This window comes from Larus michahellis, chromosome 1, assembly GCF_964199755.1.
Source record: "Larus michahellis chromosome 1, bLarMic1.1, whole genome shotgun sequence".
NCBI lineage: Eukaryota > Metazoa > Chordata > Aves > Charadriiformes > Laridae > Larus > Larus michahellis.
Window position 1 is genome coordinate 165,682,870 of NC_133896.1, and position 14,842 is coordinate 165,697,711.

A 14,842-nucleotide genomic window follows, 5' to 3' on the forward strand; every position below is an offset into this window, starting at 1 on the left:
TTGTAACTACCCTTCCCACTTTTATTAGGCCCCGATTCCGAAAAATATTTACATGCATTTTTTAACCTTTAAGCATATACTTGAGTCCTAAGTTTAAGTGTTGTCCTAAGTAGCCTCTTACTGTTGTTTTTTTTTTTTTTCCCATGGAAATAAGCATGTCCTGCAGATCCACAGCAAACACGCGGGCAGTAACAAACCCCCCCAACCGGTTTGAGCTTGTCAAGTTCAGCACAAAGCAAACTCTCCGAATACTAAAAGAAAGAAGGAGCTTTCTCCCAGGGCAGTAAGACTCTGGGTTAAGGACAACATTAGAAATTAAGATTTTTGGGTCTTGAACCGAGAGACTTTTTATTTTTCAACGAATTAAGTAAAAAACAGCAGCAGCCACCGGAAACAGTCTTGGCTCTAACTGAAGTGAAATTTGAATGTAAATGGTCCTCCTCCAGAACCAAAGGGGTTGAATCCTTGCCACGTGTTCCAGTTCCTGTGGAAAGGGTTGCCCCCGCCCTGCTGACTCTCCGCATCCAGTGGGTCCTCTCCCGCATCAAACTTCCGCCTCATTTCTGCAGGAAACAAAACCAAGGTGGAATCATGGCAGAGCAGTTGGGGCAGTAACACCAAGCACCCTTGATGATCAACAGCCAACTCAGACACACCACACACACACCCCCCGCCCCGCCAAGGCCAGAGAGCTGCAGTTATCACTTGTACTGGCAGCATCTGCAGAACCCAGTCACTGAGGTTTTTCAAAGCTGTCCAGGATGCTGCCAGAGAAGAGACAAACTCTGTGAAAACACTGGATGAAAAACTTCAAACAAGGCGTTTAGTTTAAAACAAGGCACGACAGTCCAATAGGACAGACGTGAATTTCAACAGGGACAGGCCCACTGTGCTTTGACCAACTGAGTCCCACAAATAATTGGGACATTTTGTCCTTGATGAGTTTATTTGCCCTATTCTCTCATAGCTGTGCTCACTTGGGATAGTCCAAGGACAGACCATGCTGTATCCTGCCAACTCTCCGCAACCAATAAATTCCAATATTGATCATTCAGCGAGAGCATGAAAGTCAGCATGCAGAGCCCCAGATTTTTTCGGTCTTTTCCACATACCACTCAGGCAGAGCGTTGCCTAGGGGACAGCGGTTTGGAGGCGGAAAGCACGTTAAGTATCTTTGTTCAGCGAGGACAAAGTTGAAAGCCTTCCCCGGGACCCACAGACGAGTCACAGGCTACACCACTACTCTGTTATTCACACCCACACATCACTTTCAAGCAGTCTGCAGCACCACAAGGTTTTTGATCACCCAGCACTTTTTCAGGACACCCATTTTACCAAGGCAGAGCTGGGAAGCAAAGGAGTGAGTTAGGGGGGAATCATGAGACTGGCTGGGGGAGGAATGTGGAAGAGGCCTGAAAGTACAGCAGAGCCCTATGATAAGCAGCTTGCAAATCAAAGCCCAGAGATTCAGAGGTCCACAGGCTTTATATTTTTTCACTACGCGACCAACATCGTCACTAGAGCCAGAAAATGAGCTGGAAAAAAATCTTTGTATGAAAAAGAGAGAATGCCACCGCAGTAAGAAGAGATTGAAGGCAATACAGGTGGCATTATAAAAGCCAAGACAGACCAGTGTTATTTTTCTTGCCCAGCCAGTTTGACAGGAATCTTAAACACCACATAAGAAACAGGATCAAGGAGAAAGCAGATGAACATCTCCTGGAGATGTTGACAGGGCAAACAGCATCTCAAACACTTCCAGTACATAAGTCTCCTAATTTGTGCTCATAATTAGGAGCCAAGATCACATTAACACGGAAGAAGGTTTTCTGACCAGAAGTGCTTGTAATGCAGTTCATCACTCTCGGAGCCCTCCTCCTCCCAAGAAAGTCCGAGCCCATCTGCCTAATTATCACTTAGACAATCCTGAACAGCTGAAGATAAAAGCAAGAGCCTCCGATGTCTGTATTTACATCCTTTATGTGCTTCTCTTTCCAGTGACCATACAGGAACAGTTCAAAAGACAAGAACTTAACAGATGGCTGTGGTTGAGGGGTGGGTTTTTTGATTGTTTTGTTTGGATTTTTTTTTGGTTGGTTGCTTGCTGTTTTTTTTCAAGGAGGTAAGATAATCACACCACCTTGCTTTTTAGTACATTTCTGAGACTAAAATGCTCTAACCTCTTCTGTTCATTTCTTGGCGAGACAGGCATCAAGTCTCCTAGTCACCACCCCACGGGGTCTCCCAGGAGAGTGACCGCATTCTTCACTTTTCTTCCCCTCCCCCAGAGCTGACCAGCAGAGAGGACCAGGTCTGGGCCTGACAGGGCTCCTCACTCTGAGGGACTGGGCCATCCCCAGGAGTCTGGCCACAGACCAGTAGCGAGGGCATCCTCTCCCTCAGGCCAACAGGAATTCTCAGTCCCCTGCCGCCGGGGAAATGCTGTTTGCACACTGGATCTAGGCTTTGATACACACAATGAGGGCCAATTTTGAGGGCTTCTCTGGAGTACCTCAGGTGCTGCTAATCTAAGTGTAGTCTGCACTAGAACTTTAGGCAGAAGGAGACACCCACATCCTTAAATTAGGCATCTGCAGAGTTAATCCATCCTGAAAATCTCCGCAAGATGTTATCCTAAAAAGAGACCTTTGAAATAATTTTTATTTCACATTAAACAAGAGTCACTGAAACACAATAAATAAATTTCAGGTTTACATCTGACTTCCTGCACCAGATTGGGTACAAGTATTAGTGTATTGCTGCCTCAAGACAGATAAGGGAAGAAAGGGAAAAAGGGAAGCTGTAATGCTTGTCATGACTCACACTTGCTGCATTTTTACACTTCTGTAAAAGAGTAATTAAAAAAAAGTCACTGCATAAGAACAATCCTTACCTGGATCAGTGAGGACTTCTTTAGCAGCTGCTATATCAATGAATTTTTTCTCTGCTTTCTTCTTTTCTTCCTCACTCTGGAAGTTATCAGGGTGCCACTGAGATGCCAGCTTTCTGTAAGCTTTTATGATTTCTTGCTTTCGAGCATTTCTGAATGGATAAAATTATAGATAACTTAAAACTTTCTAACTGTTCACATGGCACACTAGTGAATCTACAGGTTTATTTTAAACACTGAGACAAGAATTACAGGCATCAGGAAAATTATGAGTTAACCTTCTGCAGGTGGCACTGAAGATTCTTCACACAAAAACCAGAGGAAACAAGCTGCAACTTTAAACAAAGATTACTCACTCTTTCCTTCACTACACATTTACTTTCTTTGGAAAGATGCTACTGCCAGCTGTTATGCAGAATACGGTTCCCAGTCTGAAGAATTTACAATCAGGTGAGTAACAAAAAGCACGAAGAGCAGAGACCAAATTAGTTCACGACTGGAAGGATGACCAATATTAGTTCAGAGCTGGACATCTGTTCGGTCCTCATTAGAAAGAGTTGTTAGTTTCTCAAGGCTAATGGCAGAAGTATTTTAGATACTTTTCAATTAGTCCTTTCAAACTCTTCCAATCTATCATACTATCTGCCACCATTTTATTTTTTGTTGCTTTCAGTAATTCTTTCCAGTCTTCATTTCTTCCCCAATTCATTCACCTGAATCTTGATCATCTATACTAAATTTCTTGCCAAGGGATTTATTTCCTTCCTTCCTAATGTTGGGTTTTTTTCATTCTTTCTAAAGGAAAGAAGGCTACTTAAAAGCTGAACACTGCCAAACTAGTACAGTAGGAAAGCAAAGGCACCAAGATACAGGAACAAAAACTAACAGCAGAACAAGTTCAAGTGATCAGCCCTAGATGTACTGTTTAATAACTAATTTTCATATCATTATCTCAACTATCATTATCTCACCTTTTTACTCCTAAGATTTTATAGTAATCCCTCTTCTGCGATTGCTTCAGCATCCTCTGGGCACGTTCCAGCCCCTCCCGAATCTGCTGGTCATTTTCACTATTGGCTTGAGCAGTCTCATAGTCTTTAATAGCTTTTATAAAAAAGCAAATGAAAAAAAAATTACACAAATATTTAAAAACTTCAATTTAAAGAACTCAACCACTCACCAAAACTGAAGTTTTGCTATTACCACATATAAACAGTAAAACTTCTATTTCAACTTGCCATGGTTCTCCCCCACTCCCCACGATATTAGAAAACCTTAGAGGAGATTCATTTTCACATATGAATTTGGTGATTTTCTTTCCTTAGGTTCATGACACTTTTCGGAAAGGAAGGAGATGGAAGGTTACTAGTGGCAGGTCAGAACACACTCTAGACGTTACAAGGGTCTCATGGCTGAACATAACGAGCGTGTAGGACTGGGATGAAACAGAAATCAAGAAGCAAGTTTCAGCAACCAGTATTTGAAAAGCCCGCTGCACAATGCTAGTCCCACACTCCCGTTCAAGTGAAGGATGCATTATACAGGTATTTAAATTAATATCCCTTCTTCTCCCGCAGTCTGCACTCAATCAACACAATAGAAAAACCTCTTCCTCTTTAATGACAGTAAAGATGGATTTCAGATTATCAGTAAGTCCATACTGTTAGTGAAAGACAAATATTCACATTTTATGCCTCTGCGTAATACGCAGACAGTTACATTTTAAGGTTTTTTATGTCCAGAAGCATGCTCTCGTTTTTATTTCAGGAGTTGCATTTCTCTGGAATGAAAGCAAGAGGTGCTGTAACATATTCATACACTTTTAAGAAAATCCAGTTCTACCTCTTTTTTTTTTTAAAATAAACTATATTATTATTGTAACTGGCAACTGAATGCTTAAGACACCAAGTTTAAATATTCTTTGATATTCAGATTTATCAAGGGAAGCAACTGTTGAAGTCTTTAATGAAACTGCTCCTCTTTCACTGTTCTAATCCTCAAAGTCTCATTTGCAGATCCAAGTCTCCCAGGTTTCTCAAGTCAGACAAAGTACTTGCATCAGATTATTTCCAAGCAGATGCCATTTCTCAGCAGGTGTTACATTTGTTTTTCGCTGTTTCTGAGCAAGACAGCAGGAAGTGATAATGAATTTGTATTACCCAGACATCTGATACCACCGCAATCATCTTCTGGCTATTGAAAAAAAATAATTCCAAAAAGTATTTCCAGTGCCCCAACAATTTCATATGCTATTACAAACAAAACGAAATTTCCATTCATTTTCACATCACTGGAAACTGTCATTTGCTGCCTGAATAAAGCATTTTGGCTTCTGCTGATATTTTCAATAATTTGTCCAGTCATTAAAAAAACACAACAAATGGCAGTATACACTAATGCATGTGCCAAATATATGCTGTCAAAACTGATAAAAACAATGAAAACGCAGGGATTTCATTATGCTGCTTTGCTGCTCCAATAATTTGAAGCGCCAGAGTACTTAATCTGCTTCATGTAATAACGGGAAGTCCCATCATAGTGTCCTGCCAAATGCACATCAGATTGCTCAACTTCACTGAGCACCACACGCCACCTGCAGCACACACCACTGCTGGAAACCAAGCTGCTCAGGGGCCAAGTACTTGCTATGACAGTACTAGATTTCTCCTTTTTTAGAACTGATTCCCTTATTTAAAGGCTGCCAAGTATGAAGCGTATGGGAAGGTCTGTTTTTTTAGTGCTGCACACCACAGAGGGAATGCGCCCAGCACACCTGACGGCAAGTACATTATGCCCTTTCTCTCAGTTGGAAAATCCTTCAATTTTGTTGGTAGTCTCCAGTGGAGGAATTTTCCTCTTTCAGAGAGCTAATCTCTCTCCCCACCTGAGGGGTGAGGGTTAGATACAGGTGGAAGCAGGATGACAGCTTCCTGTCCACAAGATGTTTGCTATGAAACCAGGAGATTTACTACTAATTCATGGTACACTGAGTGAGTTATTTAATCAGTTTTTCTCAGTCACTATTTCTAAAAGCACTAGTAACTCACAAACCAACACAAAAATCACTGCTGCTTCTTACCAGCCTGCTATTTCAGACATCCTTTTTTCCTGTCCCATGACATGAAAGGAACAAACGGTTTCCAGTATCACTTTTAATTTAAATACTGTAGCCAAATCTAACTCTCCTCCTTTTAATACAAGGGTCTTCATAATCTCTCAAATAGTAATCGCATCATATCTCTAAATACCTTAGCTGGCTCTCCCTGCCTCTTTAAAACTGAGTGACTAAGATGGGACTTTATTCCATATGCAGAATCAATTTCCTATCAAACACAAGTAACTACAGACAACTTATGTCCATGCCAACTCTGTTAGAGGAATAAATGGTTACGCGCTTGCTGAATTAGGGACTCTTTCCTCTACACAGCAGTAGGGTGGGGAGGGAAAAATAAAGAAAAGAAGAGTGACATCTTGGCCAATTTTTAAACAGCAAGATGGATTATTTTCTTTGGTAAAACTTGTGCTGTATACTTTAGACAGATTCCTGTACTGATGAGGTAAGCCCTGGTAAGGAGGAGGTAAGGAGTCATTACACATCTGTCTCTGCAGACAAGCCCTGGATCCCATGCGATTATATAGTAATTAAAACCATTTGATGGGAATCAGAACTCAGTTATACATACTGAAGTGCATCTTGAACATTCAACAATAATCGCCTTGCAGTTCTGAATTAAAAGTACTTTGAAGTTTCCTGTCTTTAAAAAGGAAAATAGGTGCCTCCAGCTTGACATTTTCTTGAGGGAAGAATGAGAATGAGTTTGCCCCTTCAAACACAAGACTGCAATTTTAATTGCTCTACTGTTCTCTACAGCAGAGAGGAATCAGCCATCATTTTATAGCAGTTAAAACTGAAGGACAAGTGAAGACACCTTCAGGCAGACTAACATTAATGGGCTATAATACTGTTTACGGAGGCTCTGCTGGAAGGCAGAGTGTAACTACAATCATCTCACTACTGTCAAGGGCAGCAGGAAAGCGGGGGATATGTTAAAACAACAGGGACTTGGAGCATGGTTGTTCACTCAGAAACAGGCTGGACCAAGCCCAGCAGGCCCCAGCCCAGGAAATACGCTCTCCCAGATCCCAAACGTATCCTCTCTGTGTTTCCACATATCCCATAACGGGGAGGCATTTCCTGCAACACAAACCAAGCTGGCTCTGTGCGTTTGTGCACAACCTTGTTACAAAACTTTTTTTTTCCCCCACCTCTAATTTGCAAAAGTTGCCAGATTCTCTCACCCTAGGGGAGACAGAAATAGATGAGGACTTAATGGAAGATAATGTTAGAAAAATCCAAATTGAGACTAATCCACTTCAACAAAACAAACCGATCAATTCTGTCCACTAGTAAAAAGCAGAAGATGCATCTAAGAGGACTCACGGCAAGGGGCCTGTTTGACCTGCCCCTCCTCTAAGCTGAGGATTCACACACCTTGAGGGGAAAAAATAATCTTAAATTTTCTTTGGGTTCTCCTTTTGCTGATATTCCTTCCTCTTAAATCAAAAACCTTTGTATAAGACGTAGACAATGTAGATTTGTACCTTTTCTGTACCTTCAACTATTTTAGGGAAGTGCTTTTTGGTGGTGTTTTTTTTGTTTGGTTGTTTTTTTTTTTAAAATTCACTTGTAAATCTACTTTTCCCAACACTGATTGAGCTTACTTCCACTGTACTTGACTACAGAAAAAGATGGGGAAATGCCCAAAGGGGGCCTCATTGCTGCAAAGTCTTCCTGAGCCTTACTTCTAGGTTGACAGAGTGGTTCTTAACAAAACATGGAAAGACATTACCCTAAGAAAAATAGAAAGACAATTTTTCCTCATGCTTTAGACCTCTTTGTTTTTTAAGCAATCCCTTTGTATAAAGATCATCAGTTTTCCAAAGTGCGGTCACCTTCCACCCTTTTTCTTATAAGAAGGAAGAAGGCTTTCCAGCCTCAGCAAAGAGGGACTAGGACTGGGTCATTGGTCATTTCAGAGGTACAAAGTCTGCAGGGCTGATGAAGAGGACTGCCTGAAACCACACCAGTCCTCTTTATACCAAGTTTTCATTTGAGTCAAGGAGGCCTAAAAAAAAGAATAAAATAGGTATCTCATTTTTGAAGTGAGCTTCAGGAGGTGAGCAGTATCATCTCTCGGTGATTAATTTCTCAAAAAGACAAAAAAAAAATCTGAGCGTGCTATTAATGAGAACAGCTGCCTTCATGAATGTTTAAATAGAAAAGTTTTTTTTGTTCAGTTGTAAAGCAGAAGATCCAGTATCAGAATACAGAAAAGGAAAATTGTTCTATGAGTACTAAAATTAATGGAAGTAGTTTTCTGCAGCAGATTTAAAGCCTACATGTGCTTTCCCTCATCACATTTGCCTGAAACAGCCCAATACTTCCAGAACTGCTGCATGACTGAGCACGGAGGTTGGAACAGACGGATTGTTCAAAGGTCCTTCTTAAGCCTGGTTTCTTGTGGAAGTGAGATTCACTATATTAAAATTTGAAGATTATTTTTTTTATAGCACATTAGTACCTTAAAGAAGCTCGGTAACAACATAACGGTGTACTCAGAGACACCCATTACTCAGTCCCTACTTTCCGAGGCTGTGGATGGGACCATGTATGCATTTTATGGAAACCCCAGTATGAAAAATGCAGCCTCAGGAGTAGAATCAGTTTACTGCTCTTAACAGCACTACAGAGACCCATGGAGATGAAGCAATGGCTGTTAGCTTCCTCTGCCCTCCGCACATGCTAGGGGATAGAACAGTACTGTTTCATGCTGCCATCTAAAGACATTAAAATGGAGTTCTTAAAATGGATTTACATCCCTCTAACTAGAATTACCTTTTATCTCTAAATGCAATTGTCTGGCATTGCTGATTATATAAAGTGTGTTTAAGTACGTTGAGTAAGCTGTATGGTCTCATAAAACATCCTGAACATAGCTCACTGTTGTAAAGACAACTCCGCTGTAGATAAAACAAGAACATTCCACTTACACTCATCAAGACAAAATTACCAGCAGGTATTTTTGTAAATCTGCAACTACCAGTGCTGATTAGGGATAACAACATAGTGTAGAATCAAAGAGCATATTAAACATTTTTGAAACACTGACTGCATTTTAAACGCCCACAAAAAAGTATGCGTGCAAACTGCATACAACTGTACCTTCTTCATACAGGTCTTCCAGCAAATAAGCTTCTGCTCTGTCTTTCAGGGCATTCACATTGGTTGGTTCCAGTTGCAGAACTTCTGTACAAACTTTTATGGCTTCTGTAGCCTGCTGATTCTGGAGAGGAGAACGTAAAACAAAATTCATGTGGTGGTGGGGTTTTTTTTATTCGTTTTAAAGAAATTTACAGAGGGAGACAGAAGCAGAATTACCTTTGATAAACAGTGGCAGATCCTTTCCTTGGCACGAGTAGCATAAACTGGGACTTCTGGCTCAGTTTTCATTACAGAGTCATATTTACTGATAGCATCTTCATACCTGTTTAAATCAAAGATAAGCATAATATGAAATGTAATAACAATTTCAGGGTGTTGTGAAAGCTGATGAGGGGTTTAGAGCACAAGTCTTATGAGAAGCAGCTGAGGGAGCTGGGGTTGTTTAGTCTGGAGAAAAGGGAGGCTGAGGGGAGACCTTATCGCTCTCTACAACTACCTGAAAGGAGGATGTAGAGAGGTGGGGGTTGGTCTCTTCTCCCAAGTAACAGGTGATAGGACAAGAGGAAATGGCCTCAAGTTGCACCAGGGGAGGATTAGATTGGATATTAGGAAAAATTTCTTCACCGGAAGGATTGTCAAGCATTGGAACAGGCTGCCCAGGGAAGTGGTTGAGTCACCATCCCTGGAGGTATTTAAAAGACGGGTAGACGTGGTGCTGAGGGACACGGTTAAGTGGTGGACTTGGCAGTGCTAGGTTAATGGTTGAACTTGATGATATTAAAGGTCTGTTCCAACCAAAATGATTTTATCATCTCTTTACAAAATTTTAAAATCCACAGACTTTGACACCCTTCTAGCAGTGTACCTTAATTTTTAATAGTCTCAAAGGTGTGATGTGAGACAACAGGATAAAGAAAGCTTTTAGCCATTTCGAGAATTACATCCCCGTTCCCTTTTCTGTGCTATGAAACAGAAAAGCAGTAACTATGCCTGTCAGGCTTTTGCAGAAGAGAACGACTACCAGCCCTGAGTTTGCACAGACAACAGTCTCCAGACCTGCCTCCTGCCCAACGCACCACTCTGCACTTGGGAAAAAGCACCTCCCCCTCTGATATCCGAGATGGACCAAATCTGGAGTCTTGATGTAAGCGCTGTACTATTTGCATTTCTTGGTACAGAAAATAAAAAAGTTCTTTATGCTAGCTTGAATCAAGCAGTTGTTTTCTCCCTTCCTTCTTCTCCGCAAGTCACATAGTAAAATGTATTTTTGTTGTGAAGGTTTCAAAGATGCTGAAGTTCCATGATTTGAGCAGAAAAGGATTAGAACATTCACATAAAAATGCAAGCATTTGATTGAAGCCATGGGCTGCTACAAGCTAGGAGAAATTCAAGCTCTCAAGAGACTCCCAGAAAATGTGTGATACTGTATTAAATAAAAGACTAAAGTGACAAGAGTCCAAACGGACTGATGACTTAAATAAAACTGTCTTCAGTTGTGCTGATTCACACTCCTAACATACTTCACTTCAAAAAGCCACCTTGACAATGTTTAATCACTTCTTAGGGGCCCTTAAAGTTGGATGTGGTGTGCTTGGGAACATGCAAAATTGAAATAAAGCAAGAAGTAGAAGAATACAGAGGTATTGTCTATCATTTAACAGGCTGCATAAGAGAAGCCCATCAGTCAGATCCACTTTTGCTACCAAGGCACTGCAGAGTCACTAGATGGTTTTAGTTTTAAGATGTGGTCCTCTAATCACAGAATAGTTGAGGCTGGAAGGGACTTTTGGACATCATCTGGTCTAACCGCCCTGCTCAAGCAGGGACGCCTAGAGCAGGCTGCCCAGGACCATGTGCAGACAGATTTTGAATACCTCCAAAGAGGGGAGACTCCAAAATCTCCCTGGGTAACCTGCGCCAGTGGAAATGAGGGGGTGATGGGAAGCATTTCCTTATGTTCAAATGGAATTTCCTGTTTCAGTTTGTGTCTGTTGCCCCTGGCCCTGCCACTGGGCACTACTGAAGGGAGCCTGGCTCCACCCTCTTTACATCCTCCCTTCAGGTATTTATGTAGATTGATGAGATCACTCTGTGGCAAAGAGGGCTCAGGGGGAAAAGCCCCAGCTATCTCAGCCTTTCCTTACAGGACAGAGATGCTCCAGTCTCTCTATCACCTTAGTGGCACTTTGCTGGACTTTCTCTCTCTGTAGCTTCATCTGTGTTGTACTGGGAAGCCCAGCACTCCAGGCGTGGCCTCACCAGTGCTGAGTAATAATTGTGACAGCTGAAAATATTACCCCTATCTTGATCTTACTACCTGCTCCACAAATAAGTTAAGTATGCAAAAAAGACAGTGGCATCAGAAGGAATCAGAATAGGATTGTCACTACGTGAGTCAATATTTATTTTAATTGTAATTTGAGAGCTGTGCTCAGTCATTCACTTCAACTGACAGATGCAAAAGGCATCACTTAATCAAATCCTCAACCAGTAAGTGCCACAGTAGTGATTTTCCCTGCCCCCCCCCTTTTTTTTTTTCTAAAATACAGCAGTGAACACTTACCTGCCTTCTCTGATGAATTCCTCTGCTGACTCGATCTGCTTATTGAGTTTCTTTACTTGCTTATAGAGAGAGAAGCACTGCTTATGGTCTTGGTCCAGTTTCAGACACTCCCGGACTTCACTTTTCACAGGGAGGTAGGGAGGAAAAAAAAAACCCAAAACAAACCCAAAACAGAAAGAAATCACCACACATTATGAAATTGCACTTAAGAGACAAAATGCAGCATCTATAAGCTGCCCAGAACAACAGTCGACTTCTTCACACAATCTCTCCATCCAAAAATGAATTCAAAGTGAGACAAAAAAGTCTTCCAGAACATATAGGGATATTTGTCTGGTTTTGGTTTTAATTGTTTTACCAAAGCGGCAGAGATTGAAGAGTGTTACATTAATAACTGACTAAACAGCAGAATAAAAATAGACCCTGGGAAATAAATTCAATTCAACAGTTATCAGATACAACTGTAATTTTCTTGTATATTTAACTCAGCTATATTACAAAATACCTACGTCAAAGTATATTTTATACTGCACAAAACAGACATAGCTCAGCTAAGACTTAAACCTCCTCTTGACGGAATATCAGCCAAACCTGAGCCTGCCTTTTCACTGTGAAGACTGTTTAATCAGACTCTGATTACGGCAGATACCTCTTAAAATAGTCAAGTGTCTTTAAAAAAAACCCTTCAGAATATAACTATATGAAGGAATAAAAGTTTTGTGTCATTCAGAGTCATCCTAGTACAACCAAGTTGTTATTTTCAGAAACAGATGACAAATCTTATTTTGTTCCTAAGCACAGACAACAATATCTATTACCTGAAAATCATTAGGCCTGTAAAGGTAAGAGGAAGAAACTAAGGAAGGACAAGATTAATCACCCAGTAAGTAAAAGAGCTATAGAACTCCTTCTTAGTGTATCTTACAATGAAAAAATGAATCAGAGAAGAATAAAGAGGCTTATATCTTCATTCTGATACCATTCTATTCTTCTATAGCTCATAATTGTACTTATAAAACCCTTAAAATTTGGTTATTAACAGAGTGTCCATGTGTGGATTACAGTGAAAAAAATATCACCTATTCTTGAAATCACTAGGCTAAGTGACAGCCAGCTACCGGAAGTCACCACAGAAGTGACCTATGAGCTCCAGAAATTAAGTATACTCTGGAAAGGAGATTCCTAAAGCAAACCAATTGGTTATTTGGTGTTTACTTTTACCCATCTATAAAATGAATTTTTGCAGTTATAATCACAAGCAGTTTCCATTCACCACCTTTTGTCGTACACTGCCACGAAGCTTTTGTTGTACACTTAGGCTTTTTCAGTTTCCTTCACCTCTTACTGAAAAAATTCTGTGGCAAAAACCATATTAGAAGGAGTCTGGAGATGTGGGTAGTGCATCTGAGATGAAGAGCCACACAGAAACCTCTTGTATGCAAAAAGAAGGATATACCATCTTGTCCAGCCGAGCACAGAGTATGAAGTTAACGGTCCGGATTGGGTAAGGGCAGTTATCTGCAGGATTGACTAGGGATGTATATGAGTAACATCTTAAACTTAACTGAATATGAATAAAAGGGTAGGATGTTATCCAAAATACTGGACACTACCTGCAAGAATGAAAGATTGACAGCTCTCAATCCCCAGCTCCTCATATTTGGATGCTCCTGTACTGTTTATTTATTCTTAAGCTTGTAACCTTTTGTTCCCACTCTTGAAAATAAAAATCTAGCCCTAAGACTTAATGTATACATTTTTTGTTTGCATTGTAAACTCACTTTGAATGGAGGTTCAAGGTCAAAAAAAGGCTCCACCAAAGCAAGTTTAGAGAAACACTTTCTTCTAGGATGGAGAACTACAATAAAGACAGTAGATGTAAGGAACTCTGACGGACCTGCACTATGGCTTCTATTTAAGTAAACAAGATGCTAGGAACCATCGATGGTTCATCTTAAAAGACTAAACATGGCGTATTCACTGCCAGTTCTTAGCTTCTGGAAAGGAGCTTCCTTTATCAGATCCAGACCAGAGTTGCTACTCCATCCAAAAAACAGACAAACATAGATATTTCACCATTTATCATGACCTATATCATCCCATTTTCTGTCTCAATTATAATGATTACAGCAAACAGTAAAATTACCTGAGTGATAATTCATGGTCCCCCAGCTGATAATATATTCTGCTGATTTTATAGAAGGCTTCAGTGTTATCATTCTTTAATTTGGCAGCAGCTTTCAAGTCACTAATGGCTTTGCTTGGTTCCCCTTCCTTTATATAACACTCAGCTCGAAGTTCCCGTAGCTCTGCATCCCAAACACAAACCTTGAGAAATCAAAATTAAAGCTTGGTTTTGGTCCATAACACTTCACTTCTTTTCCTCCCCAACAAAAGAAAAATCCCATTTAATTTCACTTTGCCAACTGCAACAGCATAAGGTTCAAGCTGCACGCAGAGCGCATGAAATTAGCATCTCTGCTTCCTGGTGAATGCTGTGATGCACCTGCCCAAAGAGAAAACAACGGCCTGAAAAATTTGTAAATGATTCAATAAGCTCATGCGGAGAGATGAATTAAATCTACTGGCACTGCTTAAACTGGGACAGTCTGTTGAGCCTCCAGGGAAGGATATCAGTATCATAAATTATTATATCTTCCCAAAAGAATAGGGATAATGAACAGCAAGGACCAAGCTGTCAGTTGTCCTCTAGAAAGAAGCCTGTAGGTAAGATTCAGCTATGCAAGATTTGACCTTAGTATCTGGATTTTAAAGATATATGCAGAAGTAACAATGTGACAGTATGGCAAGAATAATTACTCTAAAGGAATTCTTATCATAATTCGTTTTAGGGGATTTATTCTGGGTCTTATCATTTGTTTGTAAACCATCATTTTAGAGAACAAGGCTTTTCTGCTTTTCCGTGTTCCCTCTCCATAAACTCCCACTTTGGCAGTTTCTTCAGCAAAAGCTAAAATGCTGCAAATTTCAAATCAGCAGTGTTAATTTGTATGTGAAGAGTGTTAGTAGTTAACTATCTTTTAATACATATTTCTATATGACACATAAAATACCCACGTGACTGATTTATTTACCCTTATAGTATCAGGCTACCTATACTGATTAAGATCCAACAAATACAGATATCCAAGGAACAAGCTGAAAA

At 40.4% G+C, this 14,842-nt stretch overlaps 1 protein-coding gene across 1 annotated transcript in view; it reads right to left on the reverse strand.

Moving 5' to 3' along the window:
- The window catches only part of DNAJC3 (DnaJ heat shock protein family (Hsp40) member C3), a 33,420-nt gene continuing 18,578 nt past the window's right edge, over positions 1 to 14,842 (reverse strand). The window contains exons 6-12 of the mRNA XM_074562894.1: positions 13,823 to 14,004; positions 11,677 to 11,796; positions 9,330 to 9,435; positions 9,114 to 9,234; positions 3,862 to 3,994; positions 2,894 to 3,042; positions 1 to 563 (exon numbers count right to left, since the gene is read on the reverse strand). Of these exons, the coding sequence (XP_074418995.1) occupies positions 406 to 563; positions 2,894 to 3,042; positions 3,862 to 3,994; positions 9,114 to 9,234; positions 9,330 to 9,435; positions 11,677 to 11,796; positions 13,823 to 14,004 (969 nt within the window). The 3' untranslated portion in view covers positions 1 to 405. The remainder of the gene's footprint in view (positions 564 to 2,893; positions 3,043 to 3,861; positions 3,995 to 9,113; positions 9,235 to 9,329; positions 9,436 to 11,676; positions 11,797 to 13,822; positions 14,005 to 14,842) is intronic.